Source organism: Podarcis muralis, chromosome 10, assembly GCF_964188315.1.
Source record: "Podarcis muralis chromosome 10, rPodMur119.hap1.1, whole genome shotgun sequence".
Taxonomy (NCBI): domain Eukaryota; kingdom Metazoa; phylum Chordata; class Lepidosauria; order Squamata; family Lacertidae; genus Podarcis; species Podarcis muralis.
The window spans coordinates 20,423,380-20,445,118 of record NC_135664.1 but is presented as its reverse complement, the minus strand read 5'-3'; the positions used below and the strand labels follow the sequence as shown (position 1 = coordinate 20,445,118).

The window sequence follows — 21,739 nt, the reverse complement described above, 5'->3', positions numbered from 1 at the left end:
AGTAGCACCAAGAGTCCACGCGCACAAAAAGGGAGGAAATCCATTGTGCCTGGCATGGCGTGTACGTATCAAAGAGGCAAGACACCAATCAGTATGCTAGATGTGCACATTTGCGCACACACGTGTGTGGGTCTCTCTCTCTCTCTCTCTCTCTCTCTCTCTCTCTCTCTCTCACACACACACACACACTGTTCACTCATAGGTGTGTGAACTTCAGAGAACATTGCTGCTCCAGTTCTGCTCTGGCCACATGAACAAGGAAAGGTCCCCTTCAAAGTTCAGAGGACTGAAATTCTAATCAACCCGTTCCCTGAAATTCTAGCCGCTACTAAGAAAACACGCTGAAGCAACATCACAAAAGCGGCAACATAAAATGTAGTACCCCACCACATTCTGGGGTGAAGTTCCTACTGCGGAAAAATGTTTTTGAAGATTGTATAAATGTTTCAATTTCACGTATGGAAGATTACGCATCGCACATAACAAATTGACCACAATAGCAAAATAGACCGTTTAATGATAATAATACAATGCGTAGTGTTTTATTTTCTAAATGAACAATTAAAATGTCACTGCTTTACACCTATATGTTACCCAAAGGTCCAACAGTGGCATTTTTTTTCCATTGATGGCATCTCACTTTAGTGGATAGAAATTGTTTGGAGGGTGGAAATTAAACTTACTGCCATTTGCCCTGCTCTTCCCTTAATCTCATTATGTAGTGTTGAGGAAAGATAAGCACTGGAATAAGTAAATAAAATAATACTGTCTGTGAGCTGACACTAGATGGAACACATAGTCTGGTGAGAAATCCACCAATTGAGACTGGTTATAAATGCTGTTAGGCTACTGTCTGCTGAAGGAAAATGAGCTTCAAAGAAGTCAACCTCAGACCAGGGTGAGGTGGGCAGTGGAACTTTCTGGAAAATTACACATTTTACTTTATAATTCTCCAGTGCTTCAAAATTCTGAATTTTCTTTTTCTTTTTTTCCTTTTTTTAACTTTATCCCAAGTCACACAGCACTGACTGGGCTCTTTTGCTGTGTGCATCGGATCGCCTGCCCACCCTCCCTAATCCTTGCTATGCCTGTCATGGGGTCATCTGCCTTTCGGGCAGGGGCCTGGTAGGAATTTTGTCCAATTGGCTGATTGGCTGGTGCCATTTGGTTTTTGCCTACTGCGTAGCAAAACGTCACAACTTGTAAGGTTGCAGTTAGGCATTGGTGAAAAAATTGGTGGGTGGAGGGGTAAGGATTGGCGGTGCCTGCCCCTCCAATGCTGCTGCAGAAAGGGAATTCCGTTAATTCCCCAATATCGTTTTCCCTGACTGGCTTTCACTGGAATCCAGAAGTCAGTTCTGTCTCGGGGCAGGGGACAGATAGTCAGAACCAATGCCTAAGCAACCACTCACATTTATGCAATTTAATAAAGCTATGGCCAAAATTATGCTAAAAATCTTAAACAAAAATTGTGTGTGAATTGTGATTTATTTAGGGGTGGCCTGGGGGACCTCGACATGCAGGAGAAATTTTAATCTATTCGTAATATTAACCAAGTGGCTCAGTGGCAGAGGCACATGCTTTGCATTCAAAAAGTCACTAGCTTAATCCCAGACATCTGCAGGCAGGGCTGGGAAAGACTGACGGGTACCCGGGAGAGATGCTGCCAGTAGTCAGTGGAGGCAAAAGATCAGGGATGAGGAACCTTCAGCCTGCAGACCAAAGAGAAAGCAAGAGGTGGAAGCTTGTAAGGCTACTTCCTCCCCTTATCAAGACCTTTGTCTCTTTGTGATTCCTCCACCTTTGAAATTCCCTGGTGTCACGGACGGTTTACGGTTTACGGACGGTGGAAGTCCTGGTGGAGGACGACAGGACCTGGGGCAAGACGGCAGGGTGGGAGCAGGAATGAGAGTCTGGAGGCCAGGAGTCAAGAAGCCAAGGGTCTGAGGGTCAGGAAACCAGGAGTCAAGAAGCCAAGGGTCCGAGGATGAGGAAGCAAGGAGTCAAGAAGCCAAACACAGCATGGCAGGAAGCGTGTTGCTGTGGCAAAGAGCCAAAGGGAAATGCTGACCTTATACCCCTTACCAGCTCCTGCCATCAGGTGCTGTGAGTTACCAATTGGCCTCACCTGTGCGGCCGCACCTTGCCTCTTCAGAACAAACTTAGGAAAGCCCCAGTCCTGCAAAGCCCTACCAATGGACCTGGCTCCTGCATGCACTCCTGACATCTGGAGATGGTCCATTCCTGCTCTCCTCCCTGCTCCATTTGTCAATCTCTACAAATGATTTTTTTTTAAAAAAAATTGCTTCAACATACACTTGATGAGAATGGGGAGTCACATGACTGAAACCGGTTCTGGGATGGCTTGGGGGGGGGGAAGCTTTCCCCAAAAGAAAAGATCCCAAATGACCAGCCCAATACTGGAATACAGCGGTACCTTGGTTCTTGAATTTAATCTGTAATGAGAGTCTGTTCGACTCCCGGAATGGTTCAAAAACCAAGGCACGGCTTCTGATTGGCTGCAGAAGCTTCCTGCAGCCAACTGGAAGCTACATCAGATGTTCGGCTTCCAAAAAAGTTTGCAAACTGGAACACTCACTTCCGGGTTTGCGATGTTCGGGAGCCGATTTGTTCGGCAACTAAGGCATTGGACAACCAAGGTACCACTGTACCTCACATTTGCTACCCCTAGATATTTCTCTGCAGAAAGAACACTGCTGGTGATCAAATTGGTGGTTGTTTCAGCTTCCATAGAACTGTTGGAAAAACAAGGAGATTTTGGCCCTGCACGGTTCCCCAGTGTAGACTGATATTATTATTATTATTATTATTATTATTATTATTATTATTATTTACCACTGTTCATCAAAAGATCTCAGAGTGGCTCACAGAATAAAATACAAAATAAATCACATGTAAATGATTAAACCAAAACAACAAAACAATACTCCCCCCCTTCCCACAGACACATTTAAAAGGCTGTAGGATATTAATCAGCCAAATGCCTGGTTGAAGAGTTTTCACCTGGCGCCTAAAATATATATAATGAAAACGCACGACAACCTCCCTGGGGAGAGCATTCCACAAGCAGGGGGCCACTGCAGAAAAGGCCTTTTCTCATGCGGCCACCCTCTGGATCTCACATGGAAGAGGCACATGAAGGAAGGCCACAGATGGTGAATGCAGATTCCAGGATATTTTATATGAAGAGAGGTGGTCCGTGAGGTAACATATAAGTGTAAAGCTACTGCAGTGCCATTTTAATTGTTCATTTAGAAAACAAAACACTGCGTATTGTATTGTCATCATTAAATGGTCTATTTTTATACTGTGGTCAATTTGTTATGTGCGAGATGTAATCTTCTATAAGTGAAGCTGAAACATTTATACAATCTTGTAAAATATTTTGTCCATGGTAATAACTTCCCCCTAGAATGCGTCTGCCGGTGGGATAACTTGAATTGTGATAGACATTAGCCCTCTTCAAGCGTAATGCTAACAGTTATGGAGAATATGTCATCTTGGCTCTTGCATGCCCAGTGCAAATGTCTAGGGGGAAGAGGAAGCCTTCGCATGAAAAGGCTGACACGTGATATGGAACTGTAGATCACATGGAAGTCTGTATGAAGGTTCCCACCTTTCCAACATTTGAACTGGATGTGGAGGGGCTACTTGGCAGAGATCCACAACCTTGTCACAAGTTCTCCTTGACTACAACACATAGAGAGGGCTCTCCTTCCATTTTGATACAACGGTCCTGGTGACTTAGCCAGAGGCCCCATATATACTTAGATAAAGGTAAGGGACGCGGGTGGCGCTGTGGGTAAAACCTCAGCGCCTAGGACTTGCCGATCGCATGGTCGGTGGTTCGAATCCCCGCGGCGGGGTGCGCTCCCGTCGTTCGGTCCCAGCACCTGCCAACCTAGCAGTTTGAAAGCACCCCCAGGTGCAAGTAGATAAATAGGGACCGCTTACCAGCGGGAAGGTAAACGGCGTTCCATGTGCTGCGCTGGCTCGCCAGATGCAGCTTGTCACGCTGGCCACGTGACTCGGAAGTGTCTGCGGACAGCGCTGGCTCCCAGCCTATAGAGTGAGATGAGCGCACAACCCTAGAGTCTGGCAAGACTGGCCCGTACGGGCAGGGGTACCTTTACCTTTACCTTAAAGGTCTTACTTCTGAATAAGCATGCACTGATTTTGCTGTTGTTACATTGTACAATTAATAAAGCCGTAATGAACACTTAAAATACATGCATGCATACATGCACACAATTAACACAGCAGTCACCTGGATCCTTTTCATTTGTAGCTTAAGTGAAAGGGCACGAAAAAAGGGAGGATGGAGAAGAAGAAAATAGTAGTATTAGTTTACCTCCATTATGTAAGTCAAGCTGTAATGTATAAGAAATCAGTTTATTCTAGCAGCCAAAAATATGCAAGCTCTTTAACATCCTGTTAAAAAGACAACAAATTCATCCCGATAATCAAGTTCACAACATAATTTTTATATGGGATCAGCAAGAAAATAAATGATGTCTGTGACTTTATTTTCTATCCTATAATGGGCATTATATTTCTTCATATGGAAAAGCCTGAACAGTGTTTTTGTTAACTTCTATGAAATATGCTCTGTTACCAACAAGAAAACCCATTTTCTGCGATTAATAATTGGATGTTTTTTAACAACCAAAAATAATGATTGGAGTAAATGTACTGCAGATGTAAATCAGAGAAAAAGATCAACGTTTTTAAACATTCCATTGACACCAGCAACCAACTGAACTGATACTGGGTCAACCAAACTTCTGTAGGCCGTCCGTCAGGTATGGTATCTATTTTGCTAAGAAAATGGTAGTATTTGATGACTGTGGGTACTCTGAATTAAAAACATATCCTGACATTGTATGCCAAGAAAAACTGGATTGTGCAACTTGAATGAATTATACATACTAAGCAAATTCACATAGTTTTGCTTGTGTTGATTTGTTGTATTTCTGATAGCAATTCTGCAGGGCTGCAAAACTTCACCCCTGCCCTGACTGAAATCTGCATCATCAATCCAGATAAAGAAATCACTGTCTACAGCTATCCTTTCCTGTTACGGTGGTGCCTCGCAAGACGAAATAAATTCGTTCCGCGAGTTTTTTCGTCTTGCGGGTTTTGCGAAGCACGGTGTCGGGAAAGCTTTGGAAAAGCTTCAAAAATCACCAAAGTCTTTAAAAACCTCAAAAAAGGCTACCACACCGCGTTCTATGAGTTGCTCCTCGAAGTCAAGTCGCAACTGTATTAACGGTGTTAAGAAAAAGGAAACAAATTTGCAAGACGTTTCCGTCTTGCGAAGCAAGCCCATAGGGAAAATCGTCTTGCGAAGCAACTCAAAAAACCAAAAACCCTTTCGTTTTGCGAGTTTTCCGTCTTGCGAGGCATTCGTCTTGCGAGGTACCACTGTATCTACAAATTAGAAACTATTTCCAAATAACTACAGGGTATATTATTATTAATATTTCACTTATTGTTACTTACTACAAAAAAAAAATAGTCTCAAAGGGCCTTTGTGAACATAAAGAGACCACTGACATCTTATGAAAAAGCTGATATAACAAAAGGTTTGACATCAAAAATCTATAGAATACTCCTGGATACAACTCAAAGGAGTGTCTTGGGGATAAAAGCATGTGACAGAATTCAGTCTTTCAATGACAGAAGAAAATTGAAAATATTTTGGAAGAATACTGGTACTTAATGCTTATGAGAATAGCAAAAACGTGTCAAAATATATCCAATATGTATTGGAGATCTAAGAGAGGAAAAACAATAGTGACTTATTATTGTAAAAGGTATCAAGGATATAATTATGGTATGTGAGGCAAATTAATTCCCCAGCAATGTTACTGGGAGCAATAAAGGGGCAAGTTTGAAAGGAACGTGTTGTGTTAGTTGTGAACATGTTAACAATAGCATGCGCTTCACTGGCTAAAGCATGGAAATCAGCTTGTTGGCTAACTCTTGGCCAGTGAAGGAGAAAAACATGGGACCCCATGTTTATAGACAAGCTTACAGTTAATAAATGTTTGAGGAAAAGAAGAAATGCCTGTACAGAAATCTCTGTAAAAACAGGATTCTGTTTGTAAAATTTTGGAACTGAAAAATTAGGCCCTATGGGCATGTTCACTTTGAAAAGGAATTGCAATGCATAGTTCCATATGCACTCCATATGAAAGTTCCATATGCATATCCATATGAAAGGATACAGTATTTGGAGCTGTTTAGAGAAAAAACTAGACAGTGGGACAGCGAGCAACATGTGGGGATAGTGGAAAGAGAGACATTTTTCTCCCTCACTCATGATTCCAGAAGCTGAATGTGGGAATTTATTAACACTACCAATCTCAAGTCTTCCCATGTTTCTGGATTAAATAATGTGATATTTTTGTTGTTATTTACTGTATGAAAGAAACCTTTAATTAAAGAGAGAGTTAGGCCTCACTTATCTTTTGTTTCCATTTAGGTTTTTGTACTTTACACTGTTGACTCAAATCACTTAAACGCAATAATCTGAGCCAGTTATATGGCCTTTTTTTCCCTGGGCGTGTAAATATGGAATTCCTGTTTCCTTCAAGAACTAATTCTGTTCATGCTTTTCTTCCCCACAACTCAAGGGGGGCACATATAGGATCCTGCCTCCGCCCCACCAGTCTTCCACTCAGGCACTCAGATATACTTGGCTGCAGCTCATGCCCTGGTCTGTGAGCTTTCATACCTAGTCCCCACGACAAAAAATAAAATAAAAAAATACATTGTACTTTGTAATGTGACTCCTTTTTCACATTTCTGTAAAGTTTCAGAGGATCTAAGGAATGACATATTTATATCACCTGTAAACAATGAGCTCCACACTAAGATTACTTTGCTTGACTCTCAGCCCAGCTTGGGTGCCGCCTTTTAGAAACTTTCTATTTTTACACCAATTATGCCAAACAAGCTTGTTAAAAACTCTAGATAATTGAACAGCAAGAGCCCCCTGCTGCAAGCATGCATAGGATGCTAGCTGAAGGTGAAAAGGTATCTTTCTCATTTTCAGAAAGATCCACATATATCCTCCTTCATTTAAACACAACATGATATCTTAATTAATTATGATAAACTGGTTACTGAGGTGCTTTCATGTTGTTATTCCCATGATATAATATTGGTTGCTATAGTGATGAGATGGCTTTATTTTTTTGGTTAATCACTCAAGAGATTGGCTAACTCATGTTTGTCAGTGATGGTGAAGAGACGGGAAAATAAGTTAAAACGAATTGTTAAATACAACCGGCACCATTCCTCTCCCCTGCTTTTGGTATTATTTGTGACTACAATTTCAGCCAGGCTAAAAATAAACTGTTGCAGAATATACTGAGCATGTGATTAGAAACATAATAATCTATACAATGGCCTCCACCAAATTATGAATTTTAAACAACTCATGTTATTGTTATGCTTAGTATGAAGACGTTGCAAATTACCTCCGCCAAGAATGGAGACTCTCTCAACATAACAGGAGGGAGAGCGAGCGAGATGGAGATAATCAGATATTGATGGGGGAATTTCATTATCTGCATTCCTCTTCAGTTGGAAGAAGAATCAGGCTCCCATCTGAAGTTTGCCTAGAAGTCTGGCACTCGCTTCCCCATGGAATGTGAGGACAGGCAAAGACACTGGGTGCATAGAGCACTCTGGCTGCCGCGACCCCCCCCAATCCCATTCCTGGAAGCACAGGTTATCCTGCTAATTGGACTTTAATTGAAGTAAACTACAGGTGCGTGTCAGAGACGATGAGATAAGAAACCGCAAATACAACCCAGCTACAAGGATGTGAAAGGTTTGGATTGAGAGCGGATTTCATTAGGTGAAAGAGACAATACGGGGAGGGAGCCCAAGGTTTGCTTACTTACGGTTTTTCTCTACATTCATGATATGGCAACCCTCTGCCCCAGAATGCAAGTTTTATTTTAAAATATCTGCACAAGTCAGGATGGAAGAAATTGGAATAAAGTGGTACCTCGGTTTTTGAGCGTCTCGGATGCAGAACGTTCCCAGAAGTAATTGCTTCTGTTTTTGAACGCTTTTTGGAAGTCAAACGGCTTCCGCTGAGTCCCCCCCCCCCAATTGTCTCCATTGAAATTGCAGATCGCCCTTTGCGTCTTGGTTTTTTTAATGTTTTGGAAGTCGAACAGTCTTCCAGAACGGATTACGTTCAAAAACTGAGGTACTACTGTATAATGTGGAATTTAACAAAATTGGAACTGCATGTTTGAGAGAAAGGAGCCGAGAGGGAAGGGGCGAAGAAATGCTGTGCTTTGAAAATATAGAGCAAAATCTTCCGTAACCTCCATTATCCACAAAGGAATGTGTATGAGATAAGGATAAATGGGCATAAATCAGCAGCAGGAAGGAAAAGATTCTACCAGCTGTGAGAACAGAAGTTTTTGGATTAAGTAACTGCAGTCTGGATTCAGACCGTTCTTCCTAGACTGGAAAAATGGCAAAGGTGGCTTGTTTATTGGAAGGCAAATCACGGGACGAAGCGATGCAGTGACTTTTGGAAACTGTGAGATAACAGCTTCTCCCAAGACATGACAGGAACCATCAACAGTTGCAGGAGTAAAGGATACAGCACCCATATATGGATGGGAAAACATCATGGGGGAAATTGTCACACGCAGGAAAGAATGAGGATTACAGCTGAAGTTCTTCGCTTAAAACTTTATAAATTACCTATTATACCAACACAAGTTGAAATCACAAGATAGTAGCTGTTATATAGGAGATTCTTACATCTGGATGGAATGAAAATTATTAACAATTTGGAACACAGAAAAAATATAGAAGAATGAACTCATCAATTCTAGCATGCAGGGGCCCCAGTTTAATTAAATTGTATAATTTGACATTTGAATAAATGGCATTAATTGGATAAAATTGGGATTGTTATAATGGGGCTGTAATTGGAACAATATTGGTACACACACACACACACACACACACAATGGTTGTAAACTACAGCATCCATCATCCCTGACCATCGTCAGGGGCTGACTGGGGCTGATGGGAGTTGGAGTCCAATAACATTTGAAGAGCACTGAGATGGGGTAGGCTGAGATGGAGATGACCAACAATCTGATTCGGTGTGACACAGCTTCATATGTTCCATACTTTGCTTTGCAAAATAACCCATTACAACTCCATCATGTTTCCGATTTCTTCTTAAAGATTATAGGTGATGGTGGAATAAAAAAAAAAACCACACCACAGCACCTTAGGCAATGTGGAAATATAAAGCAATGTGAAATAGACAATAAAGTACATGTTTACAATTGTCAACATTTCTGGAAATGGTCTTGGGGAGCTCAAGCCCCAACTGATTATCAAATTGATTATCAAGTCAGAAATCTATCATTTTCCCATTTAACCATAGAGATGGTGGAAATCTGGCAGCGAAAAAATGTACAGATGAATATCTGTATCATCCTGTGTTCCTTTGCAAGTCTTGTTGCATATAAAGAAGACGATCTGAAGGCAGCCCTGTTTAGGGATTTTTAAAAAAATGTTTAATGTTTTATCATGTTTTAATATGCTGTTGGGAGCCGCTCAGAGTGACTGGGGAGGCCTGGCCAGATGGGTGGGGTATAAGTAATAAATTATCATCATCATCATCATCATCATCATCATCATCATTATTATTATTATTATTATTCACCAACAATTCTTGATGTTGCAAGCCCCTTTATTATATGCTATATAAATGTATCTGGTTTCTATTCAAGATTTAAATGATTATTTATCATCTGAGACACCCTGCCCCACCCCAGGGGGTTAAAACACTACTCACACAAAAGGGAAATTTCAAAAAAGTCCACTCTCTCCTATTGGAAGAAGGCTTTCTCTAGCTTCACAAGTAAGTGAGCCCATTGGCTGAGGGCTCGAGATGGATTTCATTATGTGTATTCTTAACGGTTCATTAATAAACAAGGGGCAACCCGGGAATTGGAGCTAGGTAAGGGGCTATATTCAATGGCTCTGGAATGCTCAATGTCTCTTCCTTATGCAACTAAGTTCAAATGTTAAAACTGGGCAAGAAAGTACCCTCTAGAATGGGTTGATTTGGGCCAGTTATGCGACACACAAAACTGCCCTTAAAATAAAGGACAAAGGAGAACTTCAGCACAAAGCAAAGATCATTCATTCAAGCGCGGTCCCAGGAGGTATATTAAAGCCATGAATAGGAAAAAGCTCAGTAGTTCACCAGCTGAGATTTTAATGAGATATTTCCCCTTGCTGTGGTACAGGTTTTGCTCAGGAAAGAGAAAAGGCTGCTCACAAAATATATTCAGTTAATAGGCGCCGATAGCTTTTGCAGCCACTCTGGTAGCTAGCTGATCGCTGTACTAACCTTCTGTTTTGGCATAATCTGTAAGCCGAGTGTAATTGATCAAGGCTGCTTTCTCCAGACATTTTCTAACCACTTTCTTCACTTCTTCCGCTGGTATGGGAGTGGCAATATCTTTCATTAAAACCTGCGTCAAAGACAGTGCTTGAGTTAGACACATTACCATAACCCCCCAAGAGAAAAGGTTTCAACATATACTAATAGTTGTTTTAGATTTGCTGGCAATTAGAGACTGAAAGAAAAGGAAGTCGCTAATCGACTTAGCTATTAATCTCTGCAGATTTGAGTGAAAAGCAGCCATTTAGCCCGTAACATAGACTTGCCCACCTGCAGACACCATTTCTAAATGAAACACAAGGCTAAAACAAGTGTTTACACAGTACTTAACATACATATTATCTTGTAATATTTATAGCCGTTCATAAGGTCAAACTATCTTTACATTAAAGATTGGGGGCAGGGGAAAGGATGAGAAAACATCAATTGGCTTGAGTTCATCTACAGCACTTGTAGGGAGCTTTCACATGGAAGTTTATGTGGTGTAGTGGTTAAGAGCAGTGGACTCGTAATCTGGTGAACCGGGTTCGCTTCCCTGCTCCTCCACATGCAGCTGCTGGGTGACCTTGGGCTAGTCACACTTCTCTGAAGTCTCTCAGCCTCACTCACCTCACAGAGTGTTTGTTGTGAGGGAGGAAGGGAAAGGAGATTGTTAGCCGCTTTGAGACTCCTTAAAGGGAGTGAAAGGCGGGATATCAAATCCAAAAAACTCTATTGTGGAATAGGGTGCTGCTCCTACTCAGAAGTTTTCATGGCATCTGCATGATGTCGTCATCATCAAAATGCCAGTCCATACTTTTTCTTTACTTAAATCTGGATTTGCCCTACCACACAAATTCCAATAAGAAAAATACCTCATTGCCGGCACAGGAAAATAATGGTGGTGGCAGGTGAAGGGAAGACCACAAGAATGATACCGGAGACTGGTATTGGGTTGAAACAGGCCACAAAAGAGTAGGTGCGGCTAAGGCAAGACAATCAGCCAATATTTTATTCAAATTGGTAAAGGACTTCTGGATGGTTAAGTCCAGTCAAAGGCTACTATGGGGTGTGGCGCTCATCTCGCTTTCAGGCCAAGGGAGCCAGCATTTGTCCACAGACAACTTTCCAGGTCATGTGGACAGCATGACGAAACCACTTCTGGCACAACAGAACACCATGACAGAAACCAGAGCCCACAGAAATGCCATTTACCTTCCTGCCACAGTGGTACCTATTTATCTACTTGCACTGGTAAGCTTTCGAACTGCTAGGTTGGCAGAAGCTGGGACAGAGCAATGGGAGCTTACCCCATTGCAGGGATTCGTACTGCCAACCTTCTGATCGGCAAGATCAAGAGGCTCAGTGGTTCAGACCACAGCACCACCTGTGGTACCTCTGTTTGAACTCATGCCTCCTAGGTCTGAATTTAGCTCTCTGGATATCGTTCATGAGCTTCCTAAGATTTCTTGAAGAGTCTAGCAATGGAAGGTATTTAAAGCAGTATGCAGTAAAGGCAAATTTCCTTAAACACGGGTTATCATGGATAGTCGCCACTGATAGCCTTATACTGAACTAGGTCAACCTGTAGACTGATCCAACAGACTTTTACTTACATTTTTAGGGATTACATTTTATGAGCATGAAAGACTTATTTCCATGGAGAATTCCTCCATAAAGTATATTGCTATGTGAGAGAATTCTAAAGATATGAATCCCATGACTGATTTAAAAGAATCTAAAAATATTTAAAGTCATGTTCTACTCAACTGATTCGGTACTAAATAGGTGTCTGCCCCCCCCGGGGGGGGGATTAACATTTTGGAAATAATACCAAAGTTTGTAATGTGTACACTTTGGTCAATTTCTAAAAAATACACACGTACTGGAAAAACTTAAATGAAACTCAGAACGTACCCTTTCGAGTAATGAAAGTGTAGCTTTTAACGCTCCTTCTGGACGCCCAAAAGGGAAACAATACCTTAAAGATAGACAAAAGATAGACCCTTTATTAGAATCATAGAACTGTACAGTTGGAAGGGACCCCAAGAATCATCTAGTCTAGTCCAACCCCCCGAATTGAAGGAATCTAAGCTAAAGTTGTACCTCTGTGTGACAAGAATATTTGTATATATTTCTTTTAAAATTATTTAGAAAAGTATGTGCTCCTTTGGGGGCATAGGTGGGTGGGCACGAGGGACAGAACCCCAAAGTTGTACAATTTCCTGTCCTGAGTGGTATAATTGACTCTCTCCTGCCAATCATTTAGGCATGATCTCCAAACACTTTTATTCATGGATGCTTTTAATGTGGGTGTGCAAAGTTTAAGGGTCTTCATTTCTATCTGGATGGCTTCAAGATGGAACTGGGTCAGAAGTAAAATGTGTACTACCCCAATTACTAGTATTGTTTGAGATTTCATAGGGGTTTAAATCAACAAGATTAACAGGTTAGCAGTGCAATCCCACACAGAATTACTTAGAAATAAGCAGGCTACATTAAGGTTTATGGGACCTGCTTCCAGATAAAGGAGTACAGGATTGCAGCCTTAATAAACTTCTACATCCTCAGCTTCTAATAACAAAGGTATTGCATTTTCTTGCCCAAATATTCTTAGATTATCTGCATGATTTTTTGCCCTGTCCTTTCTCTTGTTACCATATAAAATATGTTAAGATATACAGAAACGCTACTGGTTGTAAAGTTGCATTTCACATTCCAAATCGCTATGACATGCCTAGTGTAAACAATTCGCTCTCCACCAAGGACAAATAGCAATGCCTGATAGGCAAAATCAGTGTTAAGTGAGAAAGTTATATTTTTTTAAAGGAGGGGTCATTTGTGCTATATATTTTTGGTCTGCACTATCCATGCTTGCAAGTCTCTGATCTGTTTGCATGACCGGCATAAATTGGTACAGAATGGGCAAAATTCACATGCAGCTTGCAACATTAGGTAGAGTAAATGTCTGATTCTTTAAAAAACCAACTCACGGGAAGAGTGATATTCCTCTTCAAAGGCCTTGGTTGGTTTATAAAAACTGAACGGCATTCAAATTTAAGATTGCACCAGGATCTAAACCCTAATTCACCATCTCCTTCTTTCCTCATAGCAATAGGCATGTCAAACTTGCAGTATGCAAATGTTTACCTGAAGTGGCTAATCTGGTTTTCCAAAAGAGAAGTAAGCCTTTCCTTAATATCTTCAAACTTTTCTTTCTCTTCAATGGTTACCGTTCCAATTCCATCTGGTCTGAAATGTACAGGTTTTTTAAAAAACGCATCGTAAGTTTAAGGACAGAACAGTGGTAATCGTGTCTTAATTCATTAATGCATCACCTTGAAAACATAGGCACTTAGAGTTTACCAGTTATAATTTCACATAACACTTCAGCATCAAAAGGAGTAAAGGGGACAAAGCCCTGATGGCAATAACACAGCCTTTTAGAAGTCATACACTACCGAGACAGCTCTTTGAGAGGAATGGTGCAGCAGAAGTGTGAAATTAAATAAGCTGCTAACTGTGTCACGTACATATAATAGAGGACGCAACAATTGAAAATAATTAAAATACATTTTCAAGGTGTGAAGAGGAGTCCAGTTCAGAACTTAAAGAGCAGTGAGCAGTTAAGAGCCACTAATATTGTGGCCCACAGAGACGACAAAACAGGTAGAGCGGAATGAGGTTAGAAGCTGCTCAATTTAAAGCCTAGTTCCTAATGGACCACATGTCTGGCAGCTTTGTAACGTATATACATTTCGCAACGGTTCATGAAAACGCTACGAAAGAAGGCTTCTCTGAGCACCCTTCCATCACAATATTGACTTTGATACCAAACTCCACAATTTCCCTAATGTGATGGTAAAGCAAGGGTGATGCCACCAAGAAAACAATGTTCAACTATCATGCTCTCCTTAGGGATACTGCTTCAGGGTTGGTCCCAGTCTCTCATTCGTTTAAGTTAGAGATGAGGAACCTCCAGATGTTGCTGGGACTCCAACTCCTATCAGCTCCAGCCAGCATGGCCATTCTTCAGATGATGTGAGTTGTAGGCCAACAATATCTAGAAAGTCGCATGTCCCCTATCCCTGCCTTTTAAGTTTAAGCAGGGCAGAAGGCAGTGAGGTCTTCCTTCTTTTGTACAGGTCCAAGTCCCTCCTTGCCCATTTAGAGATGTGGTTAAATGTCTTTACAGTACTCAATTATGAAATCAAATCAAATCAAATCTGACCACCTGAACATTATTATATTGGACCCATTTTTTCAGTACTTTGCTGTTCAGTTTGGATCCGTCCACAAGAGTAGATATGTAATGCATTTTTCCTTCTCTGGATTATTGGCCTGTGACTCAAATCCTGTTAACGATGTCCATGTGCAGAACAGAAGGTAACTTTAGGTGACTTTCAGATGAAATCATTCTGATTTATTTGCCACACAAAGTCTGCAGGGAGATTTGGCAACGCCGGCTAATTGTCAAGCATCCATTTCCATTTGTTTGCAAGCAGGTTATAAAATGTCATGTCAAGTAATTGCTGTCCCATCCTTTCCCAGGCATATTCCCCATCGCTTTCCTTAGTGCAATTGTTAAGTGATTTTATTTTAAGCGGGTTTATTGCGCGACAGCACCAAATCAACTTTAATTCAGCAACCTGAATTTACAGGTATTTGATGGAATAGCACCATGGCCTTCATAATTCCCCATCATGTCTTCTTCTCTTGGTTTGGGTTGTACCCTTTCTTTCTTTTTCCACATTCCTTAATGCCTGCTCACCTATGACAGCATAAGTACACATGTGTATAATAACTATTAGGTCACTGAATTCAAAAAAAAGAGACCAGTCCACATGATCTACTTTGTCTTACAAACAGAGAACTCAAATAAAACTAGTCAGTTTGAGCTCAATTGCAATTGGCAACTTTCAAAGTTAATAGCTTGGTGCAATGTGTGCCAGATTTATGCCTTATCCCCAGAGTATACCCCACCTGGAAAGTCCATGTTGCACACCAGAGAATGCAACATAAGCATCAAAAGTAACACATGCCACCTGCAGTTCTTTGGATTCATCCTTTTGTAGCGGAATGCTATTCTTGGCTATTATTGGGGGGGGGTCTCAATGTATGTCTCAGGATGAAGTCTGGTGGGATTCATTGAAGTACACAGAATGTTAGCAAAAGGCTTGCAGAAATCTGAACATCTAGCCATTCCTTCAGCCACATAGAATACACAACTGAAGATGGTGTAAGGTACAAAACCTTTGTCTCCTTCATTCATGGATTAGAGTAGCCCAGAGCACATGGCAACATGTCGTTTGCCTATTTAGAAATGTCAGTTCAAATGCCAAAAAGCAAGAACAAGAGATCCTCTCTTAATTTCTGGTCATTTGCATCTTTCTCTTGCACTGTGGCAAGATCATAATAAGCGCAGATATTATCTACAGGGCTGATAAGAGTCTCTGACAGTGGTAGAAACTCCCTACCTTTGCTGTACAACTCCAAGAGCTAGAAGCACACCTCCTGTTGTACCTCAATCCCATCTCTGATTGCTTAGGGTGACACAGTGTTTCCACCCCCATCGTTCAGCCCGGACACTGAGGTCCAGCTCCGAGGGCCTTCTGGTGGTTCCCTCCCTGCGAGAAGTGAGGTTACAGGGAACCAGGCAGAGGGTCTTCTTGGTAGTGGCAACTGCCCTGTGGAACGCCCTCCCATCAGATGTCAAGGAAATAAACAACTACCTGACTTTTAGAAGACATCTGAAGGCAGCCCTGTTTAGGGAAGTTTTTAATGTTTGATGTTTTGTCATGTTTTTCACATTTTGTTGGGAGTCACCTAGAATGGCTGGGGAAACCCAGTCAGATGGACAGGGTATAAATAATATATTATTATTATTATTATTATTATTATTATTATTATTATTATTATTATTATTACATGCAAACACTACTACCAGGGAAAAGCCCTGGCAGAAGAGAGCAGCACCTGGAACAAATCATGGCCAGGAGAAAGCAAGATTAGATTAGTTGTGTGCAATGTTCTTTCTCTGCCTGAATTCTTTCTCTTTCTCCCCTGACCCCATTCCTCATGGGACTTTGCATGTGTGGGTGCAATATTATATATGAAAAAAGGTACTATCTGACCTTCCCTCCCATTTCCACACTAATATGAATGTAGTTTAAAGTTACGTAGATAGGAACAGATTGAGGGATTTGCCCTTAAATATTTGTATATCTATTTACAGAAGCCAGCAGATGGGCCCTAATCTGTGTCGGATCTCTAGCATGGAAGGACAGGTTTAACTCTTTGCTCCCTGAAGTGGTTTAGAACCAGACTGGGCCCCTCACAACTCCTCTGTTAACCCACTTGGTCCTTCCTCTGAATCCTGTTCTTCATTCCCTGGACAACTTCCACTATCCCTGGACAACTTCCACCATGCTTGCTGGGGCTAAAGTGAGATCTAAAGCAAGGTTAGTCCTCTCCAGCACACACTCTTACTGGTGTGCTTTCGAACTGCTGGGTTGGCAGAAGCTGGGACAGAGCAACGGGAGCTCACCCCATCACACAGATTCGAACCGCCGACCTTCCAATCGGCAAGCCTAAGAGGCCCAGTGGTTTAGACCACAGCGCCACCTGTGTCCCTGTAAAGTGAGATCTAAGCCAAGGTTAGTCCTTTCCAGCACACACCCTTACCTAAGATACAACTAGGTATTCTCCTGCAGCATATATCAGTGAAAAAAAAGAGTATCATATAGCTGATATCATCCGTGTTTTTTATAACTTAACTATCAAAAATATCAGGAGAGATTTAAGCAAATATTAGCTGGACATTTTAGCTCTCAAGAACTGAACGTGATCGCTTGGTCATGACACGATTTGCTGCACCAATAGGCACACAGCCGGCTCCTCTCTTCTCTTGAATAAATTCTACTTGTGACCTGTCAGGTGAGGAAGCCCAACGTGCTTTTCATCTTTAAAGATAAATTTCAAGGACAGCAATTTCATCAGACAACGCCAAGATGTGTACATCACTCTTTTCTTTCATAAATGCAATGTGAAAGAAGAAGGAACTTCACTCCTCCCTTGCAGTGAATGCCACGACACCGTTACCTCGGTGTTCTGACAGATGGAACGTGCTGAGATACAGGTAAAATCCTCTGTCTGATTTGACTGTCAGGAGAAATTGCATTCTGTAGCGAGAAAGGAAATACTTCTGTCACGTTAAACTTCGCTGCAGCGTGTCACACGTGTGACAGGAGAGCGCCAGGGGTCCTGATAGTGACAAGTGAGAAAGGTGAGCCAGGATAATGTCACCATCTGTTAACCTGCCGTAAGAGGAGAATCGCTCCATGCACATGGGAGAGCTCACAGCCCGTCATGTCTCTACCTGACTTTGCTGTCGTACAAAACTCTGCTGACAACACCTAGGATTTTCAAAGAGCTTGTTAGATCCATTTTCACTGACTATGCAGTGACCTGTACCTCAGAATAGTAAAAGTGAACAATACCCAGCACCCCCCAAAAATGTGTATGGTTTGAAACAAAGACAACTCCATCAGGAACAAGGCAATTTGTCTTCCCTTGTCTAAGCTTGTAGGGAATAAAGATTTAAAATTATTTTTCCACTGAGAGGTGGCAGTAAGGCAGGTCTTGAGACCCTTGCTGTGATATCTTTTCTACTTCTTAAAGGGTACAGTCCCTAAGGAAGGAAGTGCACCTCTCTGGAATAGCAGCGATTCATGGTGAGATCACAGTCTGACCTGGATACTTCCAGCTGTGAGAAATGCTGAAAAAACAAGAGCTTCTCACTACATTCCTTTTTTCCATCTTTTAGGTCCTCAATAAAGGTGTAAACTGCAGAGTTTAAATGCCACTCCTCACATTTTAAAATGAGGCATAACTAGAAGCATTAAGAACCCAGCAATGGACTGGGGATATTTTCAAATACTACTGCACCAGAAAATGCCACGAAAATGAGTCTAAGGTCATGACTAGCATTCAGCTTCCCGAGGAACCTTAAATCCTTCATATTTTCCACCTCACCCGTTTCCTCCTTCCACCAGAAAGTGCTTTTCAGCAGGCTTCCTTAGCATAAGCGCAGATTAAACAGGAGCTGAAAGTCAGGTGTAAAGTGAGCTTGAATTCTGCTTCCTGATTTTCAGGAAGAAAGCTTTTCCTTTGCCACTGAGGATCACATGCTGCTATGTTTTCTTAGACTCCAAAGTCTGCACTTGAGATAGCAGCTGGGGCCAACCACACAAATTTTGTATCTGCAAAGATATACAGATATCTCTGGGCCTGGCAAAAAAATTTCTACCACAGCTCAAGCACAAGTGGTGTTGATTTGCCCTACTTTCGAATATCTAAAGGGTATCTCCAAGCTTTTCTACTGTTTCCTTTCCCTCCCTTCTGGAAGACCTCTTCCTAGTACTAATCTAGTTCTCAAAGAAGCACAGGAACTTCGTGTGGGCAGCATATGGACAGTATTTAAGCCGAGAAAGTTGTTCGCCCCATTCCTGTGTTATCATCACCAACACTTAAAATAACAGTGCATTGCAACCAGGAGAGGTAACAAATCAAAGGGAATGCAAATTGCTAAGTGACTTAATCTTCCCTGCTACAAAACACCAACTGATAGAAAACAGTCCCCAATACATTAATCTGACATCCTTTCTTTTTTTGCTGCAGTCTCCAATGACCCACAGGACAGAGAATAATTCACTGAAGGGGCAATGGGAAGCAAAGTGAAAACCAGCGCAGACTAGAGTTTCCAAGACACTCGAGACTGCAAAACAACGAAGAGAACAAGATACACCAATGTCCCTCCTTCAGAACTGCCACTGACACAAACTATTGAGAAATGAGACTTTTTTTTAAAGACTCTGCGTCCATTGGCAAACATTGCAACAGTAAAAATAAATACTTCCAGCTGCAAACCTATTAAACAGCAAGGCAGATACAGCACTGGTACAAACCATGCTCTGCCATGGCTTAGTGCCTTCACAAGATGCCCAGCTTCTTCTCTGGAAAGGCAAGTCTCCATGTTCTGACATTTGTGTTCCCAAAGCCTGTGAAATATCTTACAAAGTTCATCTTTTGCAGATTCCGCCCCCCGCAAGAAAGGAAAACTTTAAGAACAATAAAGGACGAAGCTACAACGTTGGTGGTAAGAGGCTTGATTTGGTTCCCGTGAGATGGCATTCGCTTTGATTATCTGTTTGACGAAAGTTCAGTGCATCAGCTTCCATGAAAGAGAGGGAGTGAGACGCCAACCTCGGAAGCAGGCCGGGCATCTGTCAATTCAACCTGCTTCTCAGCAGGGAGAAAAAGTCACTTTGCACTTCATGTATTTCCCACCAACATCATTTCAGAAAGAGAGGGACAAAATGGGAAGTCTCAGCATGAGAACTAGATACAAGATGAGATGATGAGGAAGAAAACAATAGCTCCTTTTCTGTATTTTGTACCTTCACTTAACCTCCACTGCTACTGTTTAGATTGCCACGTCTATAGTCTATTTACATAATTAGCCCACTGCATGCATATTTCAAATATATAAATCTAGGGCTAAGGCCAGCAGCGATGAGCAACATTAGCACCTCTAAACAGTGATTTTGTCTTGGGAACACTATGCAAGGAAAGGCATGAGCTGAGAGGGAGGGGCACATTTCCCAGAACTCATTATAAATCACAGGCCTTGTTTTCGCAGATTTTAGTCACTGATGGACGAGAGCTGCAAAGAGTTCATTTTGTGGTCTGTACGCTGTCTTCATCCTACATGGACATGATTTGGCCAAGTTAGTGATGTCAACGAGGAGCCATATCTGGTTTCCTCTGTAACATCATGACATCTATGATGTAAGCCCTTCATTGGCTGAGTTCACCTGAGGAAGAATGGAACAGGGTGGGGAATGGCTATCAAACGGAAAACGGAAGGGTGAAACAGCAGCTGTGAACAGTGGCAAATGTATGATCATGAAAAAAGAAGGGGGGAGCCCATTTTCAGGCCTAGTCTACGGCAGCGATGGCAGTAAAATTATGCTTTTCTGCCAAAACTACATTAGCAGTGTCATTCAACAATTATTTTGGGGAAGGTATGGTAGATTCTTCCTGCCAACCTAGCAGCTCAAAAGCACGTCAAAGTGCAAGTAAATAAATAGGTACCGCTCCGGCGGGAAGGTAAACGGCGTTGCTGTGCGCTGCTCTGGTTTGCCAGAAGCAGCTTAGTCATGCTGGCAACATGACCTGGAAGCTGTCTGAGGACAAACGCCAGCTCCCTCGGCCTGTAAAGAGAGATGAGCGCCGCAACCCCAGAGTCGTCCGCGACTGGACTTAACAGTCAGGGGTCCCTTTATCTTATGATAGATTCTAGAATGCAAGGGGTTATAGATCAACCCTTGGTGATCTTGTGGTGACAATTTTGCAGAACACTGACAAAATCACCTTTAATCATTCTGACATGGTCTCCACATTAAGGGCTGATCTGTGGATCGGGCTCTCCAGTTTTGATTAATGAGTTTCATACTGTTCAATTTGATGGTGTGGAAAGCTGCTTGGAGGGATGATGCCAACCATCTGGACTGGACCTGTGTCCATCCTGGTTGGTAAGAGCTGGCCCGATGTGCTGTGGTGATCACAAATGCTTTCTTGCAGGAGGGCTGTGTCCCTGTATCCTCAAAGGAAGTGGTTGTGAGACCTTTATGAAAGACCTCATCTTTGTATCCCACTATCATAGACAATCACTGGCTAGTCTCCAACTCTTCCTTTTATAATAATAATAATAATAATTTATTATTTATACCCCGCCCATCTGGCTGAGTTTCCCCAGCCACTCTGGGCGGCTTCCAATCAAGTGTTAAAAACAATACAGCATTACATATTAAAAACTTCCCTGAACAGGGCTGCCTTAAGATGTCTTCTGAATGTCAGGCAGTTGTTTATCTCTTTGACATCTGATGGGAGGGCGTTCCACAGTGCGGGCGCCACTACCGAGAAGGACCTCTGTCTGGTTCCCTGTAGCCTCACTTCTCGCAATGAGGGAACCACTAGAAGGCCCTCAGCGCTGGATCTCAGTGTCCGGGCTGAACGATGGGGGTGGAGATGCTCCTTCAGGTATACAGGACCGAGGCCGTTTAGGGCTTTAAAGGTCAGCACCAACACTTTGAATCGTGCTCGGAAACGTACTGGGAGCCAATGCAGATCTCTCAGAACCGGTGTTATGTGGTCCCGGCGGCCACTCCCAGTCACCAGTCTAGCTGCCGCATTCTGGATTGCTCCTAC

At 42.1% G+C, this 21,739-nt stretch overlaps 1 protein-coding gene across 12 annotated transcripts in view; it reads right to left on the bottom strand.

Moving 5' to 3' along the window:
• Positions 1-21,739, bottom strand: part of CADPS2 (calcium dependent secretion activator 2) — a 346,118-nt gene that overhangs the window by 83,342 nt on the left and 241,037 nt on the right. For 7 of the 12 annotated variants that reach the window (XM_077935837.1, XM_077935838.1, XM_077935841.1 and 4 more), the window contains exons 14-17: positions 13,619-13,720; positions 12,386-12,449; positions 10,436-10,559; positions 4,289-4,309 (exon numbers count right to left, since the gene is read on the bottom strand). In XM_077935837.1, the coding sequence (XP_077791963.1) occupies positions 4,289-4,309; positions 10,436-10,559; positions 12,386-12,449; positions 13,619-13,720 (311 nt within the window). The remainder of the gene's footprint in view (positions 1-4,288; positions 4,310-10,435; positions 10,560-12,385; positions 12,450-13,618; positions 13,721-21,739) is intronic. The other 5 variants (XM_077935840.1, XM_077935849.1, XM_077935842.1 and 2 more) reach the window with 1 other exon arrangement.